This window comes from Netta rufina, assembly GCF_964035555.1.
Source record: "Netta rufina genome assembly, chromosome: 2".
NCBI lineage: Eukaryota > Metazoa > Chordata > Aves > Anseriformes > Anatidae > Netta > Netta rufina.
The window spans coordinates 7,097,785-7,112,523 of NC_140124.1; the positions used below are offsets into that span (position 1 = coordinate 7,097,785).

The 14,739-nt window shown below is 42.1% G+C and overlaps 1 protein-coding gene across 2 annotated transcripts in view; it reads right to left on the reverse strand.

Moving 5' to 3' along the window:
• Nucleotides 1–3,852, reverse strand: part of PRKAG2 (protein kinase AMP-activated non-catalytic subunit gamma 2) — a gene marked incomplete at its 5' end in the record, with an annotated part of 209,706 nt that extends 205,854 nt beyond the window's left edge. For both annotated transcript variants that reach the window (XM_084282200.1, XM_084282201.1), the window contains one exon: nucleotides 3,742–3,852. In XM_084282200.1, the coding sequence (XP_084138326.1) occupies nucleotides 3,742–3,852 (111 nt within the window). The remainder of the gene's footprint in view (nucleotides 1–3,741) is intronic.
• Between the last annotated feature and the right edge of the window lie 10,887 nt (nucleotides 3,853–14,739).

Genomic DNA, 14,739 nt, shown 5'->3' on the forward strand with positions numbered 1-14,739 from the left:
AAAGAAGATGTTTTCATATTCATTTGCAGATGTTGTTTTTGTCCTTATTGTGAAAAATCTCTTTGTTCTCCTGCATAAGAAGTCACCTTGTGATACATTTGGGCACGATCCAAGGAAGTGCCAAGGTGCTGTAAGTCTCACCTGCTGGGAGCTGCAGGTGCTTGGCACTTGCCATGGTGAAGCTCTCGAGACAGGTTCTGCTCTCATTTGCACTGATGTAAACACAACACAACTTTTCGGGCACTGACTGAATTATCCCAGCTGAAATTTGAAGCAAGCAGGAGCAGAACCTTCCCTTTTTTTCTGCAGCAACATGGGATTACAATGGTAACGTTAGCATTAGAGCAGATCAATTTTGCAAGATGACAGAAGAACACGCTGATCTCACTACTGCGAGCTCCTACTCAGCAGACAATTGCAACCCATCTTAGAACAGGGTTTTTAAAATGTTCAAAGTAATGTGGCAGCATTATCGTCTAATGGCTTAAAAAGGGATTCTATAATGCTAATGTCTTCATATTACAGGCATGATGCATCTAGAGAGCAAAGAGTTGTATCCAAATCTGTAGCAGATTTCAAGGGTATTAGACCAGAAATTTCCATTTAGGCAGCTCTAATTTCAAGCCCTCAGAACATGCTGCTGGGAAAGACAGAGGCTGATGTGACCTCTACCTTACAAAGGCTCCTGCGACCGCATTACGGTTCGTCTAAATCACTAGTTAGTCAGTTGTGCATTTACAAAGAAAATGACAAATAAACCAAAAAGTTGTTCAATCAGCCCAGCAATTTGGCAAATTCTTCCCTGCCATGCTAAGAGAATCCAGTGGCCCCTGCTTCTCTCTGGGCTGCTGAATGACAAGTTGAGAGGAGCTAGGAAACCCAACTAGCAGGAACTTAGTGGTCAACCACTATTCCCAGAAGCAAAGGTTGGGCGCCACTGACTTGTCCCAGAGGAGATTCAGCACAGAAAGAAGGTAAAAATAGAGCATTTTGAGACTTTCTATATAATGTTTCGATGCTCTTCCTTGAGAAAGATGTACCTGAGAAATGCCCTGGAGTGTTGCAAGACACAAAACCAGCTTTCTTAAACTGGTATTTTTTCCCCACCGTCTGAGGCCAGTTCAAAAACAAAACAACAAAAAAGAAGGAACAAAAGCATACAAGCTTTATTTTCAGACATGTCTATTACTCCCCAATCCTCTAGCCATTAAGTATACAATTATGTAGTGTATTTTTTGTGCACCATTCACCTTTCCTCCCTCCCCCCACAAATATTTATCATCACATTTTAATTCAGGATTTCTACACAATTAATAAATATGTTTTAGGTAGCCTGCATCACAGCAGCACCTTTCTGGCCCACTGCTCTCTCTTTCAGAATTGACACTGCTCTCTCTTCCTGTTCAGACCCTTTCAGTTCCTAATTTGAAGATCTCAATGAGCAAGAATTACATGTCTCAGCAATAAACATGATCTCACAGCAAAACAAAGAAGAGGATGAACAAAATAAAAATTACTGTCTGGTGAAAGCTCCCTTGACAACTACAGCTACACTGACAGGCGCCACTGAAATAATAGGAATGATGCTTCAAAACAACAGCCAAGAAAACGTTATGAAAGAGAAAAAACAACACTCTAAATGGGCCCTTTCAAATGCAGATTCCACTGTCAAATGAGGAGAATGACAAAAATGTTCTTTCTTATAGCACAGTCATATTTAAACTGCCAGATAACAGAAACCCACCAAAAATGAGAGTACAACCTGAAAGAACTTGGGTCTGATAGCCCATTTCAGGAAGACTGAAATGATGCAAAATGAATCAGAAGGATCCTATTTTGGGGGTAGAAAGGAGAGATGAAAGGTGTTAGTTCTGTACCGAGTCTTGAATTGCTCCCAGCTGGGGGAACAGTAAGACTCACATGAACTTCAGTGCAGTGTCAGGCATTTGTGGCTGAGTAACTACCACTACCTAGATGACAAACTGCAAAGCAAAGAAACTAAATGATTAATGAACATGAAGAATTACCGTCTGGTACTAGTGATGTTCCATCTAAGACAAAACTAAAGCAACACTCATGACAAAAGGCTGTCTGCAGGCTTAAGGAAGTGATTAGGAGAGAGCATCAGCCTTCATCTGTTCCGAGTGAGCAAGTTATTCAGCGTTGTTTTCCACCTTAGCTTTATAGCCATAAAGTGGGGTAAACTGCTCTAAGTACTGGTGTGGTCAGAGATGTCTGGTGCTTGGTTTGATTTCATAAGCACCTGTAAGATCCTGCAGCAACCACAGCATCTCCCAGGCTACCTGTGGCTCTTCAGCAGGCAGCAAATGCATTTTATCTGAGCAGAGGTGGAGATAGAGCTGCACAGCAGGTCCTGGCGAGACTGAATCAGAGGAAAGGGGCTGTGGAAAGAGCTGGCAACGCAGCAAGGCAGCAGGCAGAATGGAAAGGGAAAAGGTGCACAGTGTGAATGGTGCTCAGACCTGGTAAATCTAATTTTCACGGTATTTTACACTCCTATTACGAAGTCCTGCCAGTAACGTGGCAAAGATCGCTGCCGAAAAATTCCAGCCCCAAACACATAGGCAACACCCATGTGAGCAGAAACAGACCCGGCTCTCCTAGGATCAAACACACTCACACAGCGCAGCAGAAGTTTGGCTTGGGCTCCTGGGCTTGCATTCCTCACCAGAGAAAAACGAAATGTGCAGAAGAGCCATGGATTTCTCCCCCATTTTATTCCACGCACTCAAGACACCTAATAAATTTGCTTTGACTTCTTATTCTTCTCTAAAAGAAAGGAAAAAGCTTAGAAATATCTTTTTTTCTTTGCTCCCTGGTGGCCTGGCAGAGACTTGTGTAGGACTCTTTCCCACTTTTATATAATAAGATAAAAGAAAAACAGATTGCGCAGGAAAAGATATTGGGACTCGGACATATTTTTTTACCAGAAATACTGGAACCAAAACCATGTTGGTACTGAGAGTAGAAGAACTAAATAGTTACAGGGATAACACATCCTAATAGTAAAGAAAAGCAGCAAACTTTTGAAAGAGATGTAAACGCTGAAGACCCAGATGAGTCCAGCCTCTGAGTCCTCACGGGGACCAGAGAGAAACTTTCGGGCTGAGGTTGTTTGGTAGCTGTGTGCTACGGCTTCTCGTGTGCTTTACAGGGAGACTGTACAAAACAAAACTGAGTCAGTGCACAGGCTGCATGGCTCCCTTGTCTGCTCCACCGTGCTAATGCCACTGTCGCTGCCTTTCCGGCAATGAACACACCACTCGTGTCAAAACCCGAGCTCCCGAGCCCTGGGAAATTCAGCCCCGGGCTGCTTTTGAGCCACGGCAGCGTCAGGTTGAGCGCCCTGATTCAGCCACAAGGCACGGACAGTTCCCAGAGCCAAAGCTGGCGCTGCTGAGCCCCGCATTTGGGGGTGACCGGGCTCTTCCCCGAGCCACACCACAAGGAGCGATCCCACAGCTGAGTTATCCTCGCTGCTGCTCGCTGCAGGCAGGACCCTGAGCTCCCAGCCCACGGGACCCCCCCTTTGCTCCAGCCCAGCCCAAACGCGGACGACTCGCCTGTTGCACCCCAAAACCTCCAGAGCTCGGTGTGAGCGGCAGCAAACCCCTTTACCCTGCCTCCCGGCGTGGTGAGGCTGAGGGAAAGCCGTGCCCCCCGGTGCCCAAGGCACAAGCCAGAGCCGCCGAAGGGGAGGAAGAGCAGGGAGGCACTTACGGGGATGTGCACTCGCAGCATGAGTTTCTTCTGGCTGGAGCTTTTCCTGCTGCTGCTGCTGCTGCTGCTGGAGGCATCTTTCTTCTTGGTGTCCATGGCAGTGCTCCCCATCCCTGCACCCCGGCGTGCTGCTCCGCAGGGGAAGGCTGCTCGTCCCCTACCCCACCGGCAGCGGGGTTACTCCAGGCTCCTTAATTATTTTTATTTTTTTTTATTCTTTAATGGCCTTAGGAAATAGGGGGGGGGGGGGGGGGGGGGGAAGAAGCGGAGGGAAGGGGAGGAGTTTCTCCAGCCCCAGCCTTTAATCCCAGCAGCGAGGTGTCAGGGGGACCTTCTCAGGAGCAGGAGATGCCCCCGGGCGCGCTGCTCGCTTTCTCACTCTTCCGCCCTTTCAAAAATATCCGGAGCATCCTGGGGGTGGGGGGGGGAGGGAGGTTAAGGGGTTAAGAAAGTTTCCTTCCCTTCTCGCAGCCCGGCCGAGCTCTCCCTGAAAGCGATCAACCCCCGAGCTCCCTCCCCTGAAGGAGAATGAGGAGAAATAAAACCCAAACGCCACGAACGCCCCGGCCCACACTGCTCCCCCGCGGCCACAGGCCGGGGCTGCCGCCAGCCAGCCGTGGTTTTTCCTCTCCTTCCCTCCCCAAAAAGCTTTCAAACGCCCAAATCAGCCGAGGGAAGGAGGCAGGTGGCAGCCCGTGGGCAAGCAGTGCCCACCTTGCACTGTCAGGGAATGGGGAACTTCTCCTGGTGGCTCTTTGGTGGCCGTGCCACCTCCGCTCCCAGGTCTGAGGGGCTGAGGGTTTCCGACAGCAAATTCTGCAAGAGCGAGGGGTCTTTGCCTTAAAAGCAAACAAGAGGCTTTCATACGTGCAGAAACAGGCATGCATTCTGGATCAAGATGGGAGTTTTCCTGTTAGAAGTGACACTCTTCCCCTCAAACACCCTGATGCTGGGATGCTGTGATTCTGTTTTACAGGTGCCCCAGGTGGAAAGCCCTGCCAAGCCTGCCCTGGCACAGCCACACAGCCCCGATCACAGCATTTAAACCCAGATTTTCACTGGGCTCCCAGCTGTGCATGTGTGTATTCCCACAGTCTACGCTGCAACTACCGCTAGCAAATCTTACTGGATCTATAAAATAATGATTTATAAGCACTGAGGGGAGAAGGGGAAGCATTTTGCATGGAAGTCCTCTTCTGAAATAAAACCACCAGCACCAGGAATGTGATGGCTATCTTGAAGATATACACGAGTTCATATTTATTTCCCTCCTTAGGGAAGTCTCAGAAATTGACAGATACAAAGTGAATTTGGGTATAAAATCTGGAGCCACTTGTCTAAAACCATACAGAATCAGATACAAAAATACGAAGCCTCTACTTTAAAGTTATATATAAGAGTCCCATAGATTCCTATCGCATGTCCTAGAAGGAAGAAAATCCAGAAATGACATTGCAGGGGTTAACAACATTGTCACTGGATCATAAAGGGATATTAATGGCAGATGGATGGGGGCAGCAGAATTCCCCCGAGGAGTAAACTGTGTCTGGGGCAGGCTGCGAGACCCCCAGAGAAGCAGGGGGGTCTGTAACTCACTTTCCCACAACACTTATATAAACTCAGGAGAGCTTCTGCAGACGGATATAGGAACAACTAAATCATCCCTTGAATGAACAACTGAGAAAGTTACTAATAAACATGCCTCTAGCAAAAAAAACTGTTATGACCTTTTCCATTGCTAGTATGCTCTTGAAAGTTAAAAAAATGGGGAAAAATGGTAGAATTTCTTTAAAAGGGTTTTAGCACTGGGTATCATAAGTGAGCAGACTTCTTGGCTGTTCTTTCTTAAATTAACAGGCATCTGAGGTGGAATAAAATCTGCCACATACATAATTTATTCACTTATTTATACAGAATTGTTTCCTACAATATTATCTCTGATTTTACACAATTAGAATTTTAAATAAAAACTCATTCATTTTCTTGAAGACTACTTGAATTAATAATGGTGAAAAATGTAAAAAAAAAAAAAAGGTTTAGGAAGTAGCAAAAAGGCAATATTACAAAACTCCCAAACCTAAAAAACATCATGAATCACCTTTCCCCCTCCATTATAATATTACCCTGTGACTGTATTTATAATTTTAATAATATTACAATGTGGGGTTATTCTTATTTTTCTCCTTTTATCCTCTAAGATCACAAATACATCTTTCGAAACTCCTTTAAACTTTTCATTGCAGCTCTGAGGATTAGAGACACACTTTAAAAAAAACAAAGCCAAAATTCTCCTACAGCTGCTAGACTTCAGTAGCTTGACTCTCCATAAAACCAAGTGTTAATAACACCCTGCTATAAAACAAAGGAATTACCAATTATTTCAGAGTGAGGCATCATGGTTTTGCTTTGTTTGCTTTTTTTTTTTTTTTTTAACCTTAGTGGACAAACAGAATAATTTATTCATCATTTGAACAAGCAATATTGTGAATACTTCTAATGAGAGTTCAAGTGATTTTTCCCATGTTCAATCCTGTCAGTTTTACTGCTGACAACCATGTTTTCAGAGATGGGTAAGCATCCCAATTACTAATTTCACAGACTAATGGACACCTAAATAACTTCAAGGATATGACCCTAAGTATTTAAAGGTTTCATGCATCCTCGAGGCGGGCAGCAGAAGAGGATCACAAACACCCCAGCCATTTTGTCTCTCCCTAGTATGGTGTGAGTCCACGTTGGCAAGCCTTACCTGCAATTCAGCACAAACTGCCCATGGGTTTTGGTCTACCACCATCAGAAAACTTGCCCTAGTTATTCCTTAAATGCAGGTTGAATCAATTTTGCCATTATAAATTGCCACAGTACATTCCTAAGTATATAAAATAACCATAAAACTTTACTTTAAATCTTGGTTGTATCGACTGTAGTTGCTATAATTAAAATACTGTCTAACTAGCTAACTTTTGTGCTGAAATTTAATATGCAGTATAGAGAGATTTTTTGAAGACTTTAAGTGAAAAAGTGTGTCTGAAAAAAGTGGTGCATGGGGAAAATTGAGTTGCTGGTGTTTTTAAACCTTTGTTCAAGCTTTCTGTTAGCAATATTACCAAGCACTCATACATTTTTATACAGAATAAAACTCTCTATTTTCTTCCATTTTTCTCTGTTCTCCAGCTTTCCGCTCAATTTCCTGAGCATGCATGAAGTCGATTGTTCAGTTTCTATTCAACACATTTATTAGATTTAATTTGACCCTGCTGCATAGGGCTCCTTAATTTAATCAACAGTACAATGTAATTAACGTGATGCAGAATGGAGTACTATAGGCATAAGTCTTTTCTGTAGAGGCCAGAGAGGAGAGGACAAACACTCCTACATCTCTCTGCCCTTACGCACTCACCTGCTACTTGCAGACACTCATCACACTGCAGGGAAGAGTTTTCAGAAATATAGTCAACGTGAGGAAATACCTGCAGATAAATTGCATTGTTTGCAGCAAAACTGTAATTAAAACAGTCTTCTGTGGGGAAATTTGCAGGGAAAACTGCAAGCCTGCCAGGAAAGCTTAGCCAGTTGGAGCAAGGTGAGACAATGAGGTCAATGAGAGAGAAATTTCTGGCCCCCAGTGGGATAATATAACTGCAACAAAGACCGCCAAATCTTTGTGCTGAAGGAGAGAAACTGCGCAGTCAGGTGCCTGTGCTGGCACTCTGGGCTGTCAGATGTCCTCTGGTACATGACTGGTTACTGAAATAAATTCTGTCCCAGCACCTGAGACCCCATAGTGCTGTTTTAAAGCTGTATGCTTGGGTTGAGCCGTGCTGCTTTCTCCCTCTTGCTCACATCATTTCTGCTGATGTGTCTGTTGGGCTGGAGCTGCTGCACTGATCCACCTGCTGATTCAGCAAAAAAGTCTTCTTACCCAGACCATAACATGGAGGAAAGGAAGTAGGAGGGAAGCTGCTGCATAGGAACTTTCTGTGATGTTTATCTAATGTTATCTGATTTACAGTTTCTCCCCAAACAGCCAAAGGCAGGGGCTGGGTTCTGTTTTTCGTTGTTGTTGTTGTTTTCCCCTTCAAAGTGTACCAGTTGCAGATCTAAAGTACTTGTGCAGCTTGACAAATTGATCCTGGGTATCAAGAAGGTCTAAGAGTTTTCATTTGAGATGAGCAGGCCCATGCAATGGGTACACAGAGCGTGATAGCATGGCTGGCAGTGGCACTGGTGCAAGGATTGCCAGGAGGATCCCTGTTTTGCCAGCTGCAGCGCTTGCCCCACTATCTCCCATCTTCACTGCTCCACAGCCTTAGTCCTTCCGAAGGTGCCCACAAAGTCCGTGGTACTGACACCACAAGGACAGACAGAACTGCAATAAATCATACAAGTACGTGCTGATATGCTCTGAACCACATTGCATGGTTCACATTAGTGCCTGCACTGTGCTGTAGACGATAGTGCCAGGTGAGTAAACCTGCTCAGGTTCTCATTTGCATCGCAATAGTGTAAGAGTAAAATGAAACAGTGCTCTCAATGTCATCTCTGCATAGAAAGTAAGTCTCTGGGAGATCTGTTTAGGCAGAAATATAAAAAATGCATTTTCTTTTTTGAAGCACAACAGCTTGATAAAGGACCTTGAAGCTGATTTTTCAAGGTTCACGTAACCTCTGTTGGCTCTGAGAGCCAGGAGACCCTTCCAGTGATCAGGGCACCTCCTGAAATAAATATCTTTTTTTATTTATTTTTATTCCTTTCTATACACACACATACAAATCCGTTAACAGGAATGACACTGTTCTGATCCAGAACTTTTCATAGTACTGAAGAATCACAGAAGAAATGGACAAAGCTTTATAAAGCATATAATTTTCTCTTTACTGATTGTGATTTGGGATTTCTGGTTATTAGCCAGACACAATAGTTAGTGATTTTGAGTTGCATATGTGGGTCTACAAGTTAGACAAATAAAGTCAAGAAATTTTTAAAATAGCAGATTACATGCAAAAGCAGTGGAAAGATACACTCATTTCAAGTATTGTGCAATTTTTGTCAGTCCTGCAAATGAACACATAGAAAAACAAGCAGGCTTCATGAAGAGTCTGCTTTTAACTTTCTTTTCCAACAGTATCTATAATACAGTACATCAGCTAAAAGAGCATTTACAGGAGGCAGAGGCATAGTTCTTACCAGATATGTGTGGGCACAAGAACAAAAAGTATCTTCAGCAGTAAAAACTTGAAAATACTTCCCTGTTCTTTCCAGAAAGCTGGGAAGAATTCAGAGAGCTGAAGAATCACAAACTCACTTTCTGTGAGCTTTCTCTGTGTAATAATTTTGGAATTTATTCCTTGGCATAGAGTGCATTGGGCCTCATGCAATACAGTAGGCACTAATGACCCTTTCCTCCTGGAGCAGAGTCGGTGAGACTGCTCCAAAACATGAGCCTTTTACTGTGCAGTGGTGCAGATGTAGAAATAAGTGAGGTTTCAAAAAGCAATCATAAGCATTCAGTTCCAGAATGGCTTGTAAGGTCTGAAAGAAAAAAAAAAATATTGCAAGTTTAGCTTCAAATTTATTATACTGAAAAGTCTTGGTGGCAAAGTGTTGCTATTCCAGAACATACCTGTAACAGTGTTCCTCCACTTGACCTCCACCCAAGGCCAGTGGCTAGACTCTGTTCAGGGAAAGCAAAATTGCACTTACCAAATATATTTTCTGTATAAAACAATGCAAACATGTTTTCTCACATGGTGTTAACTAATAACAGCAGAACACCAGAAAACACAGTAAATGTGGAGACCCAATGTGAAGGCGATCATTTGTGGATGAATAAATATGGAGCTAATAAAAACAAACAAACAAACAAAAAATAATTCCAGAATGATGTGAAATATCATCTGCACAATGGTTTCCAGAAACTTAGAGCACACACTGAGACCTCGCTGGCCTACAGAGCTCGGAGGGACCTATGAATATCAGAACATGCACAGCAAATTGCAAACATCACAAAAGCATGAGATCCGAGTGGTAACTTCTTGTTTTCTTGAAAAATAATAATATGTATTTCTCCTATACTGAGAGCACGGTCTGTTCAAATTAGTTTTGCTGGCAACAATACCTGTGCATTATTTAATTCCCAGCTAGCTATTCTGTCTAAAGTTGAGGTGCTGCAGAAATTGTTTTTATGTTTCTCTATGCATGATGAGCACAGGCAAGAAGAGCAGGTACAAAGTGTGCACTGATGCATATCCAAGATCTCATCTCACCACAACGAAAGGTGACATGCTGGGAAGGATGCTCAGAAACAGTACATTCATCTACACTAGCAAGCCAGCCACTGTCAAGGCATGGTCCTGAGCACTGTCCTGTGGCTGCCTATATTGTTAAATTGCTCATGCAGTCTCTGCAGAGTTTTGGCTCAGGCCACCTACAACTTTCTAAGACACTGCCAAGGCATGGTTCAAGAATTGATACTGGTCAGGGGTCTTTCCCACTAGGAAATCTGGACATGGCTGCTCTGCCTCAAAGAAGAGAATTTCACTAGAAGCCTTGCTGTACCAGTTGGCCTCAGGGCATGAAAGCCATCTGTGATCTGCATCCTGGACCAGCCCCAAGAGGCTATAAATGTCATATCCTGGCTTCCCTGCATGTTTAGGATCTATGCAATCAAGTTGCTCCTCAGTCTTTTTGAGGCTTGTCAGTAGACCACTTCCATAGGAAGAGGCAAACACAACGCCCTTCTATACTACTCCTGTTTCAGCAGCGAGATACAAAGAGGAATGCTCTTCACGTTGCACTGTGGTGTATAATGCTGGAGGTACCAAGGGTCGTAATTATTAGCAAATCATTCTGCCACCCAAATGGCAATGGATATATGCATTTAAAGACTGCAAATTGCACATTGCCATAGCAACGATGTAATTCCAAAAGAAGTATGTATTTGTAATGTAGCAAGCATAGATTTAACACGTTTCATTTTTCAACTCCATTTGAGATTCTGAAGACAGGAGAATGGCTTCAAACCTCTCAAACACTGGTAGAAAATGGCAAAAAATGACGGTAAAGAAAGATTTATGGTTACGTAATTTCATGTCAGGAAGAACTTTTGTTTTGAAATATCTCCAAATAACTGTATCATTTATTATATCATATGTTCTTAAGATGATGATCTAAAATCTCATCAGAAAGGTTTAAAGAGCAACAAATGTCTAAAGATGGTCCCAGAAGATTAAGGTGATCTCCATCCAGGATACGACCAACTCCAAACATGTTTAGTTATTGTAATTCAGCGTAGCTTCATTGAGATTATTATTTTTTTCTTCACTGAAATTTGATTATGTCTTATTATGCAGAGTGGCTGGACTTTGGAATCTTAAATTAAAAATGAAGAGCTAACACTGTAGAGGTATGCATAAACCCAGTAGATAACATGGGTGTAAAAGAAAGTGATTGTCTCAAGGAGAAAGTCTAGGCCTTGAAGATAGACAATGACAGAGAGTCTGTAAGCACCCAGTTTCTAGAAATGGCATAAATTTCTACATAAAAGGCACAAAGCACAGTTAACAGGAATCTTCACAGGTATGCTGGCACTGCTTTCAGAGTACGTTCTAGCAAATGCCCTCCCCCTAAAATGAAAAAAAATTACAGGAAAAAATCAGTTCCTACCTCTAACTGAGAACAGCTTAGGTCCCCATTTTCAGCCAACTTAAGTATTTTCAGCAGAAAGAAGTCAGTCTTCCTCTGAGTACTCAGTGCTGGAGGGAGAGCACAGAGAACAGTCTTGAAATTGTGGTATTTTAAGTCAAATTGACCTCCCTATTTGTGGTGTTTGTTTACTCCTTATTCAGCAACTGGTTTACAGTCAAACAAACAAGCAACCAGCAGGAAAATGGCATTTTAGTGAATGAGCACATGGTCAGAAGCTCGCACAAGGTGCTAGGGAAGTGTGAGAGACAATAGGAAGTATTGATAGAGCAGGATCATGGAGGGAGCAAGGATCATGGAGGGATGGCATGTGAAAGATCTGCTTAGGAAAAACAGTTGTCAAGATCATCCACTTCTAAAGACCACGGAAGTCACACTTCCAAGGGTGAGAGACAGGGTCAGCTGCTGGGGAGAAAACTGGCCAAGAATCCATGAAGAAGGATCTCTCATCTGAAATATGTCAAAGGCAGCTGCCAACCAGACTGAAAGAAAGGCAGCTTCTTGGCAAAAATCTTGCCAAATTGCATGAAAAGAGTAATAAAAAGAAGTCCTAAAAAGTCTTGCTGCCGGCCTTGAGAGGTCCCCATTTACAGACTAACAGCAGACCTGAGGGAAGGCTGGGCTTGAGCCAGAATTTGGAAATAAAAATCACCAGGTATATATTTAGCGAGATAACTGGTGGAAACTGGCTGAAAGGTCTGTAGCATCCCTTTAGCACCACTAACAGCACACTTGGGCTGGGTGACACAAAGCCCTGGCCCATGTTTCCTCCTCTTGCTGCCCCCTTCCCTATTCACAAAGCAGATAGATCTAGCAAGGTTTAATGCCATAACTGCTAAAATTCTGTTACAGAGCACAGCTCCTGATGTGAAAAAGTACTGCTGTAGGACAGAAAACATCAGGAAATGCGTGGAGGAGAGGAACAGAACCTACATACTGGAGGAGAATAAGCAGCCAGAAGACTGAAACAAGAAAATAAAAAAATTTTAAAAGTCCCATAGCAGGTGAGTTGCAACCAACTTACATATCTGTTCCTGCAAACATCTCTGCAAGTGTCCCAGATGACAGGAAATGTATAATCTGGAACTGACAGTCTTCTTTTTAAATACAAATCTTAATTTTCATGTCCCAACCACTTTTAACTTCTCTAGCACAGAACAAAACAAGGGTGGAAAACGTGGGAGACTCTCTAAGCTGCCTAAATTATGTTAAACTGTTACTCAGTACCTAGAAGATTTTAATGTGCTTTGATTATAATGTGCAGGTGCTTTGAGCCTGAGAACTCTTGATCAGATCCCGAACACATCTGTTTTTTGAGTGGCATATACTGTGAGAGTGATTAAATAATGTATAACCGATTAAGAATATAGGAGAATCATCTATATATAATGATCACCATAAAGAGGTCTAATTTTGTAGTAAAGGCAATGCCAAAGTAAAGGTACAGAATTGCTAACATACAGACATACATATATGTGCATATGTGGTGTATGTATCCCAAAATTGGTCCCAAGGTAACTAGGGAGTAGGCAGTGTGGACAGTTTTTGCTTGAGGCAGGCCTTAATTACTAAAGTTAATAATAAAGGGACTTAAATACTAAAGGGACTAGTCCTGCAATCTTATTATAACAAAAGTTTTGCTTTTATTGGGATTTGGGATCCATGTTAATCAAATATCTCACAGCCAGAATAAAATGTAAAATATTTGCTACAATGTGTTTGATTTTTTGGAATATTCATATTTGTTTTTCAGATGCCTCTCTTAGGCAATTGCTACTTAGAATTTCCTTTCTGGTGCTTGGCCTAACAACTACATTATTCTTCAAATCCTTAAGGTTTGCTACCATTCAACTCAGCAGCAAGACCTGATGTCTGGCAGCAAAAACTTGAACATTGCATTTTGAACCAGGCATGAAGGGACAACTTGTCTTATTCATCTCTTCAGATCTGACAGTAATCCCTCAGCAAAAGGCTTAGGCCCACCACAACACAGATGTGCCACTAAATTAGGACAATTTTAGGAAAGATATTTTCAGTACGTTCTGCTTGTTAGCACTAAATGAAAAACTGAGGAAACCCCAATAGCCAAAAAAGTACATGTCAAAGATCAAACCACTGTTCAGCAAGAAATCACACAAAAGTTACAGCTTCAAGGGTATTGCTGAATGAAGGATGCTGGTTTCTTATCTTTACCTGGGCAGCCTGCTCTAGGGAACCTACTTTGGCAGCGGGGTTTGACCTGATCATCTCTGCAGGTCCCTTCCAACCCCTACAATTCCATGATTTTGTGAAAAAAAAAAATAAAAAATAATAAGTCTCTCATGAATTCTATTCATAGTAAAGCTTTTTAATTATTTGTCTTCTGTTAAACCAATACTAACAAAATTCATCCCTGGAAGTGTATGCTATTCTCCTCTTTAATGTCTAATGCAAGAGACCAGATATTTCAAGTCACAAAAGCAAAATTAAAACAACCCCCTAAAACTGAAGAGTTGCTTTAAGCAAATTAAAAGAACACGTTGGTATCAAAGCATTTCTGTTGCCGGGCAGGAGGAAACATGTACTTTCTCCTTGAAAACTGGAGAGCACTGGAATTAAAGATTTATAGGCACTTTTAAAAAGCGTCAGCCTCTCAAAGTGTTCTCAGCTCCCACTCAATTCAATTAAGCTGAAATCTAAAGTTGATACAAGAACAAATGTAAATAAATTGACTCGTATACATTTAGTTGAGGAATTAGAAGTTTCTTAGCTATAAGAACAAGCAAGTCCTGAACAGATTTTCAGTGAGAAACTGGGGGAAGAAACAAAACAAAACACAAAAACCTGTGCAACATACTTATGAAAGGGATTATACAATATGACAAGGGTAATAACAAGTGATTGGAATATGTTCCCATGCAGGATGTAAAATTAATTGCAGAATTAAATCCAACAAAGTGTGACTATCACCAGATTTGTTTAGGATTCACGGCTGGATACTAAAACTGATATTTCTGTGACATTATATTGTCCACGTATTGCCTCCACCTTACCTCTTACTCAGAGAAAAAAATGTAAGCCTAAAATCTTGGTCCTCTCCAACTAGAAAGCCTATGTTGAAAACACCACATCTATCAAATTTATCTAGGGTCATAAACTAAAAGTAAAGGGTTGACTCATTTGGGTGAAATACCTTTATTTCCTTAGAATACTGTGGATAGGAGATAAACTATTAAAATTCTCCAAGTCCTCTGAAGTTCTCCCAGAATATATGTGCTTGATCAGAAGGAAAGGTGAGTTCTCCCAAAATTCATT